The sequence below is a fragment of the Quercus lobata genome, chromosome 9, assembly GCF_001633185.2.
Source record: "Quercus lobata isolate SW786 chromosome 9, ValleyOak3.0 Primary Assembly, whole genome shotgun sequence".
Lineage (NCBI taxonomy): Eukaryota > Viridiplantae > Streptophyta > Magnoliopsida > Fagales > Fagaceae > Quercus > Quercus lobata.
Genome location: NC_044912.1, coordinates 5,446,627 through 5,466,321, shown reverse-complemented (window position 1 = coordinate 5,466,321; position 19,695 = coordinate 5,446,627). Strand labels below are relative to the sequence as shown.

The 19,695-nt window shown below is 31.9% G+C and overlaps 2 protein-coding genes across 6 annotated transcripts; one reads left to right on the top strand and one right to left on the bottom strand.

Annotated features, from left to right (window-relative positions):
• Nucleotides 1-1,826: 1,826 nt before the first annotated feature.
• Nucleotides 1,827-7,509, bottom strand: LOC115959645 (putative nuclease HARBI1). 5 transcript variants are annotated; one of them, XM_031078118.1, is made up of 6 exons: nucleotides 7,290-7,509; nucleotides 6,368-6,404; nucleotides 6,044-6,115; nucleotides 4,338-4,961; nucleotides 4,030-4,255; nucleotides 3,326-3,915 (listed from the first exon to the last, which is right to left on the bottom strand). In XM_031078118.1, exons 4-6 carry the CDS (start codon nucleotides 4,635-4,637, stop codon nucleotides 3,452-3,454), a joined length of 990 nt encoding a protein of 329 aa, XP_030933978.1. In that variant the 5' UTR covers nucleotides 4,638-4,961; nucleotides 6,044-6,115; nucleotides 6,368-6,404; nucleotides 7,290-7,509; the 3' UTR covers nucleotides 3,326-3,451. The 5 variants fall into 5 exon arrangements, with proteins under 5 accessions (XP_030933981.1, XP_030933982.1, XP_030933978.1 ...); XM_031078120.1 differs by lacking the exon at nucleotides 7,290-7,509 and adding an exon at nucleotides 6,578-7,266; XM_031078121.1 differs by lacking the exons at nucleotides 3,326-3,915; nucleotides 4,030-4,255; nucleotides 4,338-4,961 and adding exons at nucleotides 1,827-2,682; nucleotides 2,801-3,157.
• Nucleotides 7,510-11,081: 3,572 nt separating this feature from the next.
• On the top strand, nucleotides 11,082-12,636 carry LOC115960614. The gene is made up of 3 exons (XM_031079552.1): nucleotides 11,082-11,226; nucleotides 12,024-12,122; nucleotides 12,268-12,636. Exons 1-3 carry the CDS (start codon nucleotides 11,094-11,096, stop codon nucleotides 12,345-12,347), a joined length of 312 nt encoding a protein of 103 aa, XP_030935412.1. The 5' UTR covers nucleotides 11,082-11,093; the 3' UTR covers nucleotides 12,348-12,636.
• The last annotated feature ends 7,059 nt before the right edge of the window (nucleotides 12,637-19,695 follow it).

Sequence of the window (19,695 nt, the reverse complement as noted above, 5' to 3'; positions counted from 1 at the left end):
CCATCCTGCAGGTTCTAAACGATATATACGTTTGAATCTAAACATGAGAGGGGAAAGGAAATTACTGTGGGAGCTTGGGGCTGCACGGTATATATATAATGGAAGGAAAGCTTTGTTTTACCATCTAAAGAGTTTTGGTTTAAGGGGAGGAAAATTAAGAAATTCAAACTAATGACTTTAGTTTTATGAAGCGTTCTCTTCAATCACTAGTGTTACTCAAGAATACAATTAAAAATTTAAAATAAGTCCAGAGTTACATACAAAATTTATAAAAAAAATTAATTTCAGCTTCAACTTTTTGACACAAAGAGTTCTGTCATCTGTAGAATTTTGGAATGTCTGACCCACTCAATTTAATTTCAGCTTTAATCAAGGAGAGAAATGTTTGTTTCTTTTGAAAAGATAAAGAGAAATGTCGGCCCTTAGATATGACAGTTGAATATGAAAGCAAGTTAATTGTTATAGCAGCGGCTTCAATAATGCAGGGAAACACTTTCCCCTTTGTTCGCTTTCAATGCAGTGGGGCCCTACCGGCCTAGGCTCTAGGCTCTAAGGACGAGAAATTATTAGTCCACTGCTATAGATTTGGAGCTTCTGTTTAGTGAAGTTTGGTATTCATGCAAGTGGTAAGTATCCAAAGACTCGCTAATTTCTTGTGCAGCTTTAAGGCTTTGTTTGGATGGGGGAGTGGAAAAGTGGGAGGATTGAAAATTTTGGGGGGATGGAAAAGTGGGAAGATGGAAAATATTTAGTTTTCCCTCTTATGTGTTTGGTTGGAGGGGTGGAAAAGTGGGAGGGTGGAAAACTCTTTTGTTTGGTTGGAGAGAAAAATGGAAGGATGGAAAATATAATTTATATAAATTGACTATTATACCCTTGTTATATAATATATTAGAAGTAAATTTATTTGTACTCATTAAATAATATAAAATTTACCACATCATATATATATAAATTTATATTTACATTTTTATTATTATAATGTAAAAATTACATTATAATCTTTTTTCTTTTTTCCAGATTTCAGCATTTTTTTTTCTTTTTTCTTTTTCACACGTTTCAGCCAAACATTACACCCTTTACAAAGAATTGGCTGGGCATTAACATGGACAATGGCAGGCAACAGGTAGGCAAGTGTCTTCCCTGACCCTGTTTCAGCAACACCAATTAGATCACAGCACCTTAGAGCCATTGGCCATCCTTGAGCTTGAATAGGACAAAGCCAACTTTTGTAATCTCTTCAATAATATAATCCGTTGTCAAGTAGGTACAAACATTATCTCACCAACGTCAAAAAAAGAAAAAATAACTTGCAAGTTGAGGATAAGTCAATGACCCACAACTAGATATGTAGGATTCGCACTACAGTTTAGATATTACATTGTCAATTAAAATCATTAGAATTCCAACCCCACAGTGGTAAAAATATCTAAGACTATGAAAGAAGATTTCTAAAATTTATAAACCTTGAGAACTATTGCAAAATCATTTTAAAGAAATGAATTTACACTTGTATTCTTTACATAAATCATACAAAGCAAAAAATTTTAACATCAGATAAAGAAATAAGGCAGCGGATAGGTGTCAATCATAATTTATAACAAGAATTAACATATTACTCAAGCACAGTATGGTCCCAACACTGCTCCTTCTAGGTTGCCATACTAGCCTCTTGAATTTCTTCTTAGCATCAATCCAACACACCTAGCAAGTCCAAAATGCAGATCTGAACCAAGAAAAAATATAAAACTTTGGAACAAAATGATATTAATTTCATTCATCCATAGCACAATACAAGTTAAAATATTACATTATCTTCTAGTGTCTTAACTGAAATACAAATTCATCAAATATTGCTAATTATGTAATATACTACATTCAGCCCACAAAAGTAAGCAAATCAAAATTCAGCTACTACCAAAAGTGAGTTGACACTGCATTCAACCCACAAAAGTCAACTACTATCAAAAGTTAGCAAATCAAATTTACACTACATTCAACCCAAAAAAGTTAGTTACTACCAACAGTCAAGTGACAATTATCCAATCACTAAGGTTCCTTAGGATACATCATCTTCAATAATATTTGTCAACGTAACTCAGTAGTTGGAACACCAAAAAATGCTCTCATTTTGGTTGGATCCTTAATTAGGAAGAGCATAGCATCAAGTTGGTGTTCCGTCGGTATTCCTATTTTCACCAATTCAGAAAAAACTTCATCCTCAGAGTAACAACGTGGACGTCCTCTCTCCATGATAGCAAGTCCCTCTTTAGCAATCTCATGTCCTTGCATCATAATAGCAAGTCCCTCCTTAGCAATTTCATTTCCTTGCCTTATACTTGCTGCTACATTATCAATTCCGGATTGAAAAATTTCCATCTGCTTTTCAAGCATTTCAACCATTTCAGGTGTTTTCTTCGCCTTCTTGGACGATGTCTCACATGAGTAGGAAGGAGAGACCCTTGGAGAATATGAATCTACATTTGGCATGCTAAACTCACCAAAGCAATCAATATTCTCTTCCAAATTTACGCTATCCTCTTTGTCCTTTTCCCATTGACGGACTTTCTCCTTTGCACTTATAGAACCTTCACCATTTGCCCTATCCTTGGAAAACAAATCAAATAGCTTCTCATAATGGTGAATTGGAGTTCTTTTCCATTTTTTAGCATTTGAGTTTGCCTATAAAAATACAATATACACTTATTAGTATTATTATTATTATTATAACAAAATACCAACACAATGTATCAACTTGCTCTAAAAAACATTTTACAATATCAAAATAAATATAACTAACCTCTATTAAAGGTTCCCACACTTCATCTTCAGCCTCAAAAAGTCCAGTAATAGGATTCCATGCAAATCCACTCATGTTCTTGAAAAGGTCATAACATGTATGAAAAGTACCTTTCAATGTTTTGATGCGATTCTTGATATTACCTTTCTCAACTGTATAACCGAATGATTCTGAGCACTTTTTAGACATATTTGAGAAAGCATGGGAAGTCCATATTCCATTGGGCCTATTTCTATTGCTTTGTTCCTCCAACATGACGTTAAGTAAGAAACCATCCATGTCATCAGTCCATCTCATGTTAGTCGCTTTAGACTCACTATCAGTTGTCTTCTTCAATGTCTTAGACATTTTTAAAGACTGCATGTTAAACATATTAGTATTTACAAGATTACATACAACTATTACAAAGAAATTAATAAGATTCACATATAAATACTTCAAATAAACCAACAAAACAAAATACGACATAGCATAATGTTGCTATAAGTAAACTAGTAATTAAACATTTATCTAAAACATTAATAAAGTACACATAATAGTTGTACAAAAGCAACTATTGGTAAATGTTCAGCAATAGTCATTCCATTCGAAACTATTCCATAAAAAAAAATACACATAAGCAAGTCAAATCTCATAACATAATGAGTAAAATTATTGATCATGCGATACATAGTCATTCCACATTCTAGTTGCTATACTAGTTCGTAATATTGCTCCTCTTCTAGCATCTGCATCACTATCATTTCTACTGTTTCTAGCTTCATTATGTATGTCTTCATTCGAAATCTCTTGATCAACTTCTGCAATCAACCTTTCATCCGGATCAACTCCCATAAGATAGTTGTGCAATATACAACAAGCCAAGATAATCTCAGTAACTGTATCAACTGGAAAAAAAGGTTCTGTCATTCCAGATATAATAGGAAATCGTTTCTTCAACACACCAAATGTCCTTTCAATGACATTGCGCAAAGAGGAATGTCGATGATTAAATAGTTCCTCAACAATTTTTGGACCACGTGCTGAATACTCTTTTAAATGATAACGTACACCCCTATATGGCGCCATAAGTCCACTTCTCAGCATAAAGCCCGCATCTACTAGATAATATTTTCCTATTAAGAAAATAATTTATATAAGTAATTCACTATATATAAGTAATTCTCTATATTTTTTATAAGTATGCTTTTTATTTATAAGTATACTTTGTATTTATAACTTAACATTACCTCTAGGGATTATAAGTTTATCTTTCCTACTTAAAGCGTTTTTAATTATCCTCGAGTCAGAGGCAGTCCCTTCCCATCCCGGTAAAACGTATGTAAACCTCATGTCAAAATCACATGCTGCCAATACATTTTGAGTTGTGTACTCTTTCCTCCCTCGATATCTAGGCGCATCTTTTGCTGACACTTTTACACGAATATGTGTCCCATCAATAGCCTCTACACAATCCTGGAATTAAAGCAATCTATTAAATCAAGAAATTTTTATTCATATTAAAGCAATCCATATAGTTGCTTAAAAATATGTTTACCTTAAAGTATGGGTAAAATCTATGACTATTTCGTATCTGTTGGGGAACTTCTGCTCCATTAGGTTGTAGAAGGAACTGATCTTCTAAGTAGATGACTGCTCTCAACACATTGTGAAAATGACGGCTTATGATCTCATTAGAACGACGAAAGAAAAAGGAAACCGTACGGATTCTCTCATTATGTGCTAAAATGTAAAGAAACTTGGCTACTTGCTCTTCAATAGAAGCATTCCTAGTGTCTTTAAGACAGCCAATTCCTCGAAGAATTTCACACAACTTAGCAAAGGCACAAGGCCCCATTCAAATTATGTCTCTACATTTCCTATTGCATCTAAGTTCACTTAGTAATTCTTGCCTAACATTTTCTCTTTCCGCACTACTTTCGGTAAGTACTCTATCCACATAACGTGGACTACAATATATGCCCATCATCCATATTCCATGCACCACATGTACAAGAAGTTGCAAAATTGCTACATCTCGTCTTCTCTGCCAATCAGTCAAAAGTTGCAAACCAAATTTGTTCAATTCATGAATATTTCTTAATCGATCTTGACAATTTTCCTCCCAACTCTTACTCAAATCTTCCGGTGGACTATTATCCCAATTAGTTGAATTATCCATCTACCAAATATCCATCACAAGTAAAAAATAATCAATACATTGGTCATAATAATTACTAATTAAAGCACCTTACTCTTGTTGTTTTGTTTTTATCATCCCAAACATAACTAGCAAAGAAACACTATATATATATATAAAATAAAAATAAAAAAAACAAAAAAAAAAACTAATACACATAACTAATCATATAAGAAATTATGTCAAGCTCAAGTTCTTAATCTGAGACAAATTATTGGTGGGGAATGTTAATTGCTACTTTCTAAAATCTAGGGATCAAATTGGATATTAGTATAAACTTTAAGAACTACATATGGTTTTATCCCTTAAAAAATGTATTATTTTTTTATTCTTTTTTAGCATATACCATAATCACGACCAATTTCATAGCCATATTATATAATTTCCATCCAAAGAGAGAATGTTAGGCTTGCAAAGCCCATGATGTATCAATCATTCATAAGCAATAGGAATATGACAAAGATGTTGCCTAGAGTTTTTGTGTGTGTGTGTGTGAGAGAGAGAGCAAGAACAGTAAGGATGAAATGGACAAATGAGAATGTTGAGACCGATAATTGGATAGAATAGAAAGGATAGAATAAAATCTATTGCATTTGTAGGGTTATAGTTAGCATTAAGTGGTAAAAGTTACACGGTCATTGATGCTGTGATAAGGCTATGCAGAGTGTATTCTCAGGCTGTAAATCAAGAGTTCTGTGATGGAAATCTAGAGAAAGATAAAAACTGTGGAGAGGGGTAAGTTTGCTGTTATCATTACACACAAACTTGGATGGAAATGAACATGGATTCTAACAATCACAACTAATACCAACAGGATTCAGCAAACTTGGATGAAAATTAACATGGATTCAGCAAAACACAACCACTAATAAATGAAATCCTTAACACCAACAGATTCTAACAATCACAACTAATACCAAACAATAAAATCCACCAACTATGAACACACACAAAGGCAGGAACACATGTAAACTAAAATGCTATGCTCTGTAAAATGTAAACTATAATGCCTTATAATTCATTAAATACTAATAATTGAAAGAATAATTGATAATAGAAGTTACCAGTGGAGTAGTGGACTGAACTGACTGAAAATTTTAAGGCGAATAACAAGCACAGATACAGAGCCTCGGCCACTGACCACCAAAGTCCGAAGCAGAGGCACAAAGAAGGCGAGAAGCAGAGGAGGCAGTGAGTGAGAGCGAGAGGCACCGAATTCCGAAGTAGAAGAAAACAAACAATCAATACATGGATTCTTTATATATTAAAGGGAAAAGAATTTAAAAAAAAAAATATATATATATATATATATATATTGGAGAAAGATTCCGAGAAGAACGAAAAAAAAAAAAAAAATCAAATTGCAAAAAAAATGGAGAAGATCATACCTGTCACGGCTGGAGAGGAAATCAAAAGACCCCTTGGCTGGAGAAAGAAACAAAACGAAACTAATTAGTGCATGATAGATAAACGAATGAAGAAAAAAAAAAAAATTTGAATGTCATACGAAACCAAAAAATCAACAAGAAAATGAGGAGTATAATGAGGATAGGAAATAATAGATCACGTTGAAAAAAGAAAAGAAAAGAGAGGAGAACCTAGACCACTGGACGGTTTGAAGCTAAGATGAGGAGATGAGAGAAAGTGGGTTTGTGGGCAAAAGTCTTCAGCTGGGTAGGTGAAGGGTATGAATGAGGGTAGGTGGGCGGGTATTTTGGTAAAATAATAATCATGCAGTTTTCCCTCACTAATTTTCCTCCCGATTTGGGAGGAAAAATTTTGTGGGCCCGGGAGAGAAAAGTTTCTCCTGGGTTTTCCACTCCTCTGATTTTCTCCCCAATACCAAACAGTGGAAAACTGAGTTTTCCACCCTATTTTCCCTCTTATATTTTCCATCCTCCCTATATTCCACCCATCCAAACACAGCCTAAAAGTTTAAACAATGCTGACAATAATGCAAGAAGCCAAGTGCAACGCTGTGTCTTGAAACCCGGACCGGACCGTATGATCCGACCGGAGAAATCTCGAACCTCATAGTTTTGCGGTTTTTTTAAGTTTCTAGAACCGTCTTATGGAAAAAAAACAGGAACTCGTGCGAACCGTACGATTCCGAAAACCGTGACCAGTTTTTGAGATTTGGATGGTTTCTTTTTGTTTCAGCTTTTCCGGTGAATTTTGACCAATTCACCGGTATGAAATTATGATCTAGAAAAAATGAAAAAGAAATGAAAGAACACGAAAAAGAACAAAAATGGGAAGGAGATCTGATAATTTTTGGAGGTGCTTAAGCCAGTGGAATTGATATCGTACCGTGAAAAGGAAAATCACATCACCGCTATTGTTGCTAATATTCCGATGATAAATTTCACTTCGCCGATGGCCCACCACCTCAGATCGCTTCCTTTTCTTCGTCATCTTCTTCTTCTTCACTTAAAGACTTCTCTCCGCTCAAAGAGTTGGACCAGAGCTCTTGGGCTCTTTTCAGTTTCTACTCTTATTTTACTTTTTCATTTTGTAGCCCAAAGCCTCCTTTGAATGACTTATGATAGTACTACTGACCCACATGAATGACAATACACTAATACACCCACTGACCCAACATGAATGACAACACACTAATACACCCACAGACCCACGTGAGTGACTTATGACTGCTGCTACACGTTAGGTTCAAATTTTTTATTGCCATCCAACTGTTAAAAACAAATAAATAAAGTTTGTAATTCACGATAACTTTGGATAAATACAAATGGTGTTTCTCAAACAAAAAGAAAAAAAGAAAAAGAAAAAGAAAAAGTACAAATGGTAATTTAAAATTTTTTAAATTACCATTTGTACAAATTTAATATAATTATTTATATTTTAAATAATTATTAAATTAATTATAACGTCATTACGGTTCGATTTCAGTTCAATCTCAGTTTAACTTCAAAAATTTTGAACATCTTCTTTTTACGGTTTAATAAATGATCTGGATTTCAAAATTATTTTTTGATATTATTTTTGTTTTACCACCGTTTGAAAAATATTTAATAATGTATCACCTTTTTTAAACTCGAGTTTGTGAAACCAACCTTTCATGTTAAGCATATTTGTTAAACATATTTAAAAGATTCTTCATTTTAATAAATAATGTTTATTGGATAGAAGATTATATACACCTAAAGAATAGACAAATACTAAAAAAGAAAACCTTTATTAATATCATACTAAAATAAATAAGCTTGACGTTATGTCAATGAGAAACAGTATGAAAGTGGAAACACGTGAAAAAAACAAAAGCTTTGTAAGAAAATTCGAGAATTACTATTTAATTTCCTTGTCAATTGATGGTATAAGGTCTTATTTTTATTAGTCTATTTTTAAACGCAACAGTTTCAAAGGTTGTTTGGCATGATTCACGTAGTCTAGCTAGTCATCATTCTTGACTTGAATGATTAGGATCTTTGCAGTCCCCTTTATTGAGTGATTGGCCAAATTAAAAGCAACATGATTGATTTGATGGGCAATGAATGAAAGGTAATAATGAAAAAAGTGAAAGGGAATATGAAAATGATTGATTGAAGAGGGGAAAAAAAAAAAAAGGTAATTATGTCATGGTGTTTCATATCAGAAAAGAGATATAATTATAGAAACAAAAAACAGAGGTGATCACGTGAGTTTGGTCATTGCCTATTGGTTATTGCCTATCACTTTTGCATCATCCCACTATTGCCCTGTCGAGAATTAAAAGTGAAATAATCAAAAGATATAAGTGCAAATTATTGTTTTCAAGTAAAAAAAGTTAAGGTTATTTTTGGTAATAGATTTTGTTTTTTATTTAAATTTTTTTTTTTTTAAGAATATAAAGAAAAAAAATAATTTTAAACATGTTTGGTTAGTTGAAATTAAAAAGATTGTTTTTTGAAAAAAAAAAATACTAAAATATGTTGTTACTAGAATTTGAACTCTAATACTAACCCATTAAATAAGATAGATTCATTATATTAAATGCGTGTTTTCATTGATATTTGAAAATTAGAAATTGAAAACAGTCTTTTGCATATTTTCAGTTTCTTTCACAAATTGAGTTTTGAGAACAGTTTTTATTTTCTGTTTATTTTGGATTTCCAAACAAGTTTTTTAGTCTGAAAAACAGAAAATTGTTTTAGTTGATAATACTGTAGAAATCAACCGATGGTAGAATTATACCTCATTCCTACTTCCTAACCATTCAATTCATGATCTCTCTGGAGATTTTGAAGTAATTATAATATTTAAGATCCAACCATACCTCATATTCTTATAATTTATAAATTATAATTTGAATATGTAAATTTCAAAGATGTTGTGTTTTTTAAGTCAGTGGAGAATAATTACTTTTACTTATCTCAAAAAAAAAGTAGAAGAACGAGAAAAAGATTCAATCATGTTGCTGGTAGTGCTTATAATGCTTGCCTTGTGGATGTCTCACCTGTTTTTATACTGCCTTAAAAAAAAAAATAAATAAAAATAAAGAAAAAAGAAAAAGAAAGAAATAAAGACTACCCCCTTAAACTATAAAGGAAAAGGTATCCCACTTTTGCATTAGAGGTTTAGATTCCAAGCTTGACTAATATTAGATGTTTAATATTAACTCTTTAAAATACTATTCTAATTGTCGATCTTTCTTATAGTTGTTCATATGGCTATATGACATTCAAGCTGATGGGAGCTATGCATTTTGCAGCTACCTCTTTAATCCAGCCCGGTGAAGTTTGTTACTGCGAAAAGGAACTCTTGATATATAGTTTGTATATTTGCTGTTGTATTCCCAACACTCTATATTTCCTGAATCCATTGTTGACCAACCTCTTGTTGGATGTCCATCAAGTTGTGCCTCTTTCTCTAAGACCTGCAGTCTCTAAAACCTCTTAAGCAATTTTTTAAAATCCTTTTAGGTTTTGAAGTTGTCCTTTTGAGGTACATCACTAAAGAATAGTGCTATGTTGTTTGTAGTCCTTGATTTTGGCTAATTAGATTTTATTTTTTAAAAAGATTGTTTGAAAGCAGAAAATGAAAACCGAGTAGCCCTATTGAGACTTGAGAGTGACAATTAGCCAGATGCAGTTCTTGAGAGTGACAACCGAATTCCAAAGGAATTCCAGAACAGGAATACGTGATGTCTAGTAATTTGGTACAGTAGTTTGAGATGATATTTTTGTAGGTTTTTTCTTTTTCTTTTAATTTTTTGAAATATGTATAATTAAAAAATATGTGAAAATATATATAAGTATGTTTAAAATGTAAAACTTATTGCTTGAATATTATTACTCAAAAGCAATACTGATGGAATTTGGATATACTTTGTTGGATTCCTTTATTTAAAAAAAAAAAAAAAATCTTTTGCTTCTTTTTTTTGATCATATCTTTTGCTTCTTTATGGCAGAAGATTTGGTTGTACATTTCAGTGGAAGTTCAGTGCAATCAATGACATTCCAGAAAAAGAAAAGGAAATGATGGTTTGATTCAGCAGTAAAAAGTTTATCCGTGATAGATCAGGATGCAGACTTGCAGAGGTTTGGACATCCATATTTATTTTTAATCATGACTCAAGCTAATTGGTTTGTGTTTATGAGCATAAATTTGAGTAATGCGATACACAAGTCAAAAAACTACAATCATTTTATAATATTTTTATATTAGTTTGTCCAAAAAAATGTAATTTAGAAATGTTATAAAATTGTTGTAACTTTTTATTGTATCTTTTGTATTTAGGTCCATTTGAATATAATTTATTTTTGTTGAAATTAAAAATTGAAAATTAAAAATATTGTAGTAAAATAATTTTTTAATGTGTGAAAAATCACTGTTCACTTTTTTTACTGTTCATAAGGACAATAAACAATAACAAACGCGCATTCCAAAAAAAAAAAAAAAAAAAAGCTAGAAACACGCTACAGTGCCAAATGTAGACGTAGACTTGTATCCAAACTCACACTATTTTTCCAAGTCACTAACTGGGCAAAATTAAAGTAACTTTCGATGAGATAAGAAAGTAGGAGGCAAATTCCTTTTTTTTTTTTCTTTTTTTTTTACTAAGTGATCTTTGGACTATATACTTATATAGCCTATATATAATACCATGCCCTAGAGATGCGTTCATGTACCAAAACGATGGCCTCTAAGAAGTTCATCACTTGGGGGCTTCTCTTCATTTTGATGTTTCTGTTGGCCTCAGAAGCGGCATCCAGGAAAGTACTTGAGACTTCCGAGCTTGGCAATTCAAGTAAATCTATTCTTATTCTTGGTTTTTATTTTCAGTTTGCTTCTTTGTATTATTCTCATTTGATTAAGATGAATCGAGTGAAAAAGAAAATGGAATAAGTTAAAAGCTTATTTGCTTTAAAGCTATTTTTGGTGGGTTAGTGTGAAATTGTGGAAACACACACACTCTCTCTCATAACACTGGGTTAACAAAATAAAAAAACTTCGAAAATTTCAATAGAGATATTATCACGAGTCAATGATATTTCATACTCTTTATCAAAAGCGATTACTATATTTTATGCTTTGGATATATTTTTATTAGTTAATGTATCTTTTATATAATTTTTTTAAAGCACCTTTCGTATACTCTTTTACATTTATACGAAAGGTAGCGATGTTAGAGATATTACAAATTTCTTAATCCACTAATATATCAACTTTTAAATATTCAAAAAAAAAAAAAAAACAGTCATTGCATGTGGTTCATGTCCAAACAAAGAACGAATTGAAATTAATCAAGGACATTCATAACAAATTTCATTACAGTTGATATAGAATGAGTGGTAAGCAATCCAACAAATTATCCAACAACCCAAATCAACACCAATGACGATAAAAACCTCAAAAATTTACCTACATCCAACAAACCCACTAATAAGTGTGTCAATGTAGTTTAGATTGAGATTATTGTTAAATTGACATATCAGAATGTAAGCTTTTTTATTCTTAAAAAAAAAAAGTCTGTAAGCCTTTTCATTAAAAGGTTGTAATTTGAAAATGTTTTAATTTTGCGACATTATTGTCATGTTCTTTTAGAGCCGAGAGGTGTCAAGGCGCCTCCAACAGCAACAACACCCGGGATCCATTTAGGAGTAGGTTATGGTAATAAGCAATCCAGAAAGTCATCAACTCTAGGTATTGTAACTCGAGCACTTTTTTTCTTTGTAATTGTTGACATATTAATTTGTAAGCTTTTTATGGTAAAATTGAAAGGATTTCTAATATGTCACAATTTCAAAAGAGTCTTAATTTTTGTGGTATTATTGTTTTAAATTTTCAGAGGGGAACAAAAAAAAAGGCTTGGTACCTCCGGCAGCACCAAATCCTGGTGTCCATATTCCTCCAAGCAGTCGAACTTAAGTTGAGATATGTAGCACATAAATAAAAGGAGTGAATGAATTCTCTGCCTCCATTACTTGGTGACTTAATAAGCTACAAACCTTTGATGTTACAAGTTATACAATATAAAAGAAAACATCTCTACCTTCTCGATAAAACAGTCACTGGCGGCTATCTGATCTGAAAATTCATGCCATGTGACTTGTGATTATGGTCGCTGTGATGCACGTTTAGTGCACATTATTGTACCTTTGGAATTCTATTAAACTTTTTGAATATAAATATGGCCTCTCAAATTTTGTTGTCAATATTTTGATAGTTACAATAGTGCGGAAGTATTCGAACTCTGAATGTTGTCATGGAAAGTATTTGCAGATGCAGCTATCATCGCTAAACCCGGACTTCCATATCACCAAAATATCGTGTAAAATGCCAAAAGTTATTATCAATTTTACTGCAAAAAATTTATAAAATGATGTGGTTACGAATATACCAAGAGGATTATAGCTTAATTGACACCTCTCGATTAAAAACTTTTGAAATCATGTGGAAACTTCTAAAATCGCATAAAAAGTTAAAAACAACCTTCAAGATCCTCAAAGTAATTCAAGAACTCTGAAACTGTACAAACCCCAACAATGGCCCAGATATCATGGTGCTTATCAACTTTTTGTATTGGATCCTGTTATCTCTACCGTAATTCCTCAATTCGTATAATTTTGTAGGTCTCATGAGGCAATGTGGCCATTTTGAAGAAATTTGATTTAATTATGCCTTTGATTGTGGTCTAGTTGGCCATTTTTTAACTAGTACAATCTATTGCGGTGATTCCCATTCTCACTAAGAGTTCTTGATTTTGAAAAGAGCAAATAATTAAAAGGCTCCACAATAAAATTAGTGTGCTTCTAATGTGATATGTACGTGTGACTTATATTTTTACAGAGTTCAAGATATCAGGTTGGTTTGGTTCTCTTCTTCAAACTCTTCTCAGTTATTTAGTTAGAGGGGCTAATTTTCTTTCTAGTTGCATCCTCATTTTTTAGATGCCCTTGGAAAGCTTTCAAAAAACTTATATAGCAAAAAACAGTGCTAAGTAAATCTTCTCAGTTACTAAGTTAAGATATATGGCAAAAACCAATACTTTTCTTTTTTGGTAATAAGACTACAACATTGTAATTTTAGACTCATCGGTCTCAGATTTATGCAAATGAGATGTCGTTCGAAGATTTATGGTACCAATTTTTTGTTTATGCTTTTTTTTTTTTTTTTTTTGGCACCCAGTGTTCTAGTATTCAGACAAGTCACGGGTTTAAGAACATTTTAATGCAAATGTGCTTCAAAATTTTCTCATTTTCTTGGGTTGGGATCATGTCTCAGAGTTTTCATAATCATGACCCCCCAGATCGAAGCTCATTGTGTGGTCTTTCAAATGAAACATAATTTCCGACATTGTTGGAGACATTTTGACTGATGTCAAACGTAACTCAAAAGTTTTCCATACTTCGGCCAAAAGAGGACTTGTATATTGTGTAACTTTTGTATATTCACGATACCCTACTTGATTCAAATTCCTCAACCCAAATCCCTGCAGACTCTCACTTGAGAATTTCTTTAGCTAACACAAGAGTAGCATGATTACAAGCATAGATTATCAGATTGAAAATAACATTCCTAGAATGTGAAGCTACCCATTTAATATCTTCTACCAGAACACCAAATTCTGATAAACCTGGCTCAGGTTGCTGCTGTGCTGAACACAGCCTTACGAAAGTTGACTGCACTTTAGTTGTAACTTGTAATTTTTACTAATACTATCCAAGGACTAGCTTTCAAATTTCATCTCTACGAACGGTTTAGACAATTAAGAGTGACAATTAGCCAAATACAATTCCAGACTATGGCATTGGTTCAGCTTTGTAATCGAAATTCCAGTGAATTCCAGGACAGGAAAACTTGAAATCTAGTAATTTAATAACCAAGGGTCAAGTCAAGACCAATATCGTTGGAATTTGGAAATATTTTTTTGATTTTCTCTTTAAAGAAAAAAAAAAACCTTTTCGTTTCTTTGTGGAGGAAGAGACTTATTAGCTCCTTACGGTGGAAGTTTAACACAATCAATGATCCTCCAGCAAAAGAAAAGGAAACGACACCATTGAAAATATTTAAAAGGTCATCTTAACCGGTATTCTTAGGGCCATTGCTAATAAATCATTTTGAGAAAATTTTGATACAACTTTTATGGAAAATATAAAAAACTAAATTATTTTTTTTTTCTTTTACAATAAAAAGTTTCTAAAAATATATTATAAATCAATGTCTTTAGGAAATTCGTTAACATTTCTCATATTTAAATTCAAGAGTAAACATTTTACCTGTGACAGACACTGATGCAGAGGATTGGACACCATCAACTATTTTTAGTCATGACTAAGGTATCCCACTTTTGCATTAGAGGTTTAGATTTCAAGCTTGACTAATATTAGCTGTTAATGCTTACTCTTTAAAATACTATTCTAATTTTCAATCTTTCTTATACTTGTTCATATGGCTATATGAGATTCAAGCTGATGAGAGCTTTGCATTTTGCAGCTACTTCTTTAATCCAGGCCGGTGAAGTTTGTTACTGCGAAAAGGAACTCTTGATATATAGTTTGTATATTTGCTGTTGTATTCCCAACACTGTATATTTCCTGAATCCATTGTTGACCAGCCTCTTGTTGGATGTACATCAAGTTGTGCCTCTTTCTCAAAGACCTGCAGTCTCTAAAGCCTCTAAGCAAATTTTAAAAATCCTTTTAGGTTTTGAAGTTGTAATTTTGAGATACATCACTAAAGAATAGTGCTATGTTGTTGTACTTGTTACCAACAAAAGCAGGGAATATTGTTTTTTGCTATATAAGTCCTTGACTTTGGCTAATTAGATTTTAGTTTTTAAAAAGATTGGTTGAGCAAGAAAGACATCAAATAAGCAGAAAATGAAAGCCCAGTAGCCCGATTGAGAGTGACAATTAGCCTGATGCAATTCCGGACTCTACGGCATTGGAGCTTAGTAATCGAATTCCAAAGGAGTCCAGAACAGGAAAACATGATATCTAGTAATTAAATAATCAAGTTAGGTCAAGAACAATATTATTGGAATTTGGATATACTTTGTTGGATTCCTTTTTAAAAAAAAAAAAAAAAAATCTTTTGCTTCTTTATGGAAGAAGATTTAGTAGTACATTTCGGCGGAAGTTCAGTGCAATCAATGACATTCCAGAAAAAAAAGAAAAGGAAATGATGCCATTGAAAATGGTTTGATTCAGAAGTAAAAAGTTTACCCGTGATAGATATTGATGCAGAGTATTGGACATCCATATCTATTTTTAATCATGACTCAAGCTATTTTTTTTTTAAATTTTTTTTGGTTGTTGAGAAAGATGACTCAAGCTAATTGGTTTGTGTTTTTGAGCATAAAGTTTTGAGTAATGCTATAGACATGTCAAAAAGTCACAACAATTTCACAATATTTTTAGATTAGCATGTCAAAAAATGTAAATTGGAGATTGTGATGGGTCCATGTATGAATTGACATACTAATTTAGGAATGTTATGAAATTGTTGTGACTTTTTGTTGTGCACTAGCATTATTTTTCCAAGTCTTACATAATAAAAGTAACTTTGGGATAAGATAAGTAAGAAAGTAGGAGGCAAATTCCTTTTTTTATTTTAATACTAGTAGAAAGGCAAGTGATCTTTGGACTATATACTTATATAGCCTGGCCTGTATATAATACCATGCCCTAGAGATGCGTCCATGTACCAGAACGATGGCCTCTAAGAAGTTCATCACTTGGGGATTTCCCTTCATTTTGATGTTTCTGTTGGCCTCAGAAACGGCATCCAGGAAAGTACTTGAGACTTTCGAGCTTGGCAATTCAAGTAACTCTGCTTTTATTCTTGGTTTTTATTTTCAGTTTGCTTCATTATATTATTCTCATTTGATTAAGGTGAATGAAGTGAAAAAGAAAATGATATAAGTTAAGCTTTTTTGCTTTAAAGCTACTTTTTGGTGGGTTAGAGTGGAAACACACACACACTCTCTCTCATAACACAGGGTTAACAAAATAAAACAACTTTGAAAATTTCAAGAGAAATATTATTATGAGTCAATGATTTTTGAACTCTTATCAAAAGCGATTACTATATCTTATTCTTGGATATATTTTAATAGTTAATGTATCTTTTATATAATTTTTTTAAAGATCCTTTCATATACTTCTTTACATTTAAAAGAAATGATGTTAGAGGTACTACAAATTTTTTAATAAACTAGTATGTTAACTTTTAAATATACAACCAAAAAAAAAAAAAAAACAGTCATTGCATGTGGTTCATGTCCAAACAAAGAACAAATTGGTCATTGAAGTTAATCAAGAACATTCATAATAGATTTCATTACAGTTGAGCTAGAATGAGTGGTTGGCAATCCAAAAAATTATCCAACAACCCTAATCAACACCAACCCACGGTAAAAACTTCAAAAATATACCTGCATCCAACAAACCCACTAATAAGTGTGTCGAAATAGTTCAGAGAGAGATTATTGTTAAATGACATATCAGTATGTAAGCATTTTTATTCTTTAAAAAAAAAAAAAAGTCTATTAGCCTTTTCATTTAAAGGTGGTAATTTGAAAATGTAGTCTTCCCACTTGAAAAGAAGGATAAGACTAGGAGCATAAAATGAGTTTCTTTGAATCCTAATTTGGCAGTTCTTTTAATTTGTGGCTGAAAGGTGCATGCATTACCACCACCCACCCTTGACTTGATGGCCATTTCATAAGTACAAAATTCTTGTAAAATGGAAGGGTTCAATTCTCCAGAAAAACGTGAGTCTAGCTAACAATTTCGTTAGTACACAATATTTTCTCTTTTAAAAAATAAACAACTAGTAATTTCGAAATTATCAACGTGAGTTAAATTTACGATTTTAGGGTCCGTTTGGATACCGTTTATTTTGCTGAAAATTGAAAACTGAAAAAAATAAAAAAAAAGTTATTGTTCATGCGTGGGTTACTGTTTATTAGACTTTTTGCACTGTTAGTGCAAGAGGTGCTGGTCTAGAAGGAAAAAAAAAAAAAAAGAAAAAAGAAAAAAGAAAAAAAGAAGCCTGAAATGCAAAACGTCCAGACGTGGACGCAATTCAAACGCCACCTTAGTGTTATTTAACAATAATGTGTAAAAGTTTTTATCTTATAAAGTATAGAGTACTTAATTTATTCATTTATTTATTTATTTTATATATATATATATATATAAAAAAAAAATATTTACATTTATTATATTCTTTGACCCAACCCCCACTTCTGCCATCCCACAGCCATCATGTATTGCGTCCACCACCAATATACTCAGCTCAACCATAATCATTTCTAGGACCCCATTGCGAGTCACCATACCCATATTTGCCTTTCTTTTTCTTAACTCATTCAAAGTTGTCTTTTTTTTTTAATTCCTGGTGGGGTATGTGGGGAGAATTTTTTCAAGTCTTCCTATTTCAAGACCAAAGTCGTCTTCTACTTTTTTTTTGGGGTGGAGGGAGTTTTTCCAAGTTTTTCCTTGCTCAAGAACGCATAGAAACCAACTAGCTTAAATCATGATTAAAAATAGTTAAAGAGGTCCAATCCTCTTCATCTCTATCTCTCGTGGGAAGCTTTTTGTTGCTGGATTTATTCTCATTGGTGTCATCTCCATATTTTTTTTTTTTTTTTTTTTTTTTTTTTTTTTTTTTTTTTGCGTTGAACTCCCTCATATACGTTACTAATAAGTGTTCCTCCACAGAGAAACGTAGATTTCTTTTTGCTAGGAAATCAAGGAAGTATTACCAAATTCAAACAATATTGTTCTGGATTCCATTGGATGACAATGCTGAACCAATGCCCTAGTCCAGTTTTGCGTTTGGCTAATTCTCACTATAGTCAACGCTGTGGACTCATCAGAATAACAGAAATTCAAATAGCACTTCAAGCTGGTGCTGGTGCTGGTCCTTCTCCTTCGCAGATGACATCATAGACATTAGACATTAGACATAGGGATGATGATAACGTGACGTGATCAGATCATAAGTATATATATATATATATATATATATATATAGAGGAAGAAAATGGGCAAATGCCCCTTACAAAAAAAAAATCTAGCATTTTGTCCCATTTTCCAAACTAATTAGAGAAATATCTTTATTTTGAAACTCGATTTTCTCAAAATCGAGTTATAAAAAAAAAAAAAAATTCTGGAACCCAATTGTGGCGTTTTAAAAAGTCTATAGTGATGTTTTAAGGACCTATAGTGGCGTTTTGTAACTCGATCTCCATGAAGTCGAGTTACAATGCAATTTTTTTTTCTTTTTTTTGCCTATAACTCGATTTCAAGGAGCTCGAGTTTCAAAACGTTACTATATGTCCTTAAAACGTCACTATAGGCTCTTTAAAATGCCACTATAGGACTTAACTTGATTTTGAGAAAATCGAGTTTCAAAAGAGGGGCATTTCCCTAATTAGTTTGAGAAAGGGAGCAAAATGCTGGATTGTTTTTTTAATAAGGGCAAAGGCCAATTTTTTCCTATATGTATATATAAACACACATGGTTTGCTCAACATAATTTGGAACCATAAGGTGAAAATTTATGTGGAACCTTTTATATGTAAATATTAATTAAATAGAATTATTTAATACTAATCAAATCAAAGTTAATTTGATGTATTAAATACATAATTTGATGAATAATACTAACTTAAAGTTAATTTTATATAGTAAATTGAATATCATAGTTGAAGCATAAATTTTTTAATAATATATATATATATTATTTTTTTAAAAAAGAAACTTATTTATTTTGGTTATATGATAATGCATAATTAAATAAAGTTATAATCTAGGTTTTAATTTTATATCATGCTTTTAAGAAAGAGAGAGAAATTATTTGGTGCGTGACTTTATAGGGTAGTGGTTTACAAAATTAAAGTCTTGAACTATTAGGAAAAACTAGTCGTAGATCCACTCTATTTTGGGTTCATTCATTTTGATGTATTTTAGACTGCAAAATCTAGTCGTAGACCCACACAATGTATGTTTTAGTTCTCTCTCTCTCTCACTAGACCCACACAATGTATGTTTTAGTTCTCTCTCTCTCTCTCTCTCTCTCTCTCAGTTTTGGTGCAATTTTGCAGTCTTGACCTTGGCTGATTAGATTTCATTTGTACTTAAAAAATTAAAATTAAAAATTAAAAAAATTAAAAAGAAGAAGAAGAAGAAGAAGAAGAAGAGAGATTTCATATGTAGTATTGGTGCAAGAAAGGCTTTTGAATGAGCAGAAAATGAAAAGCCAA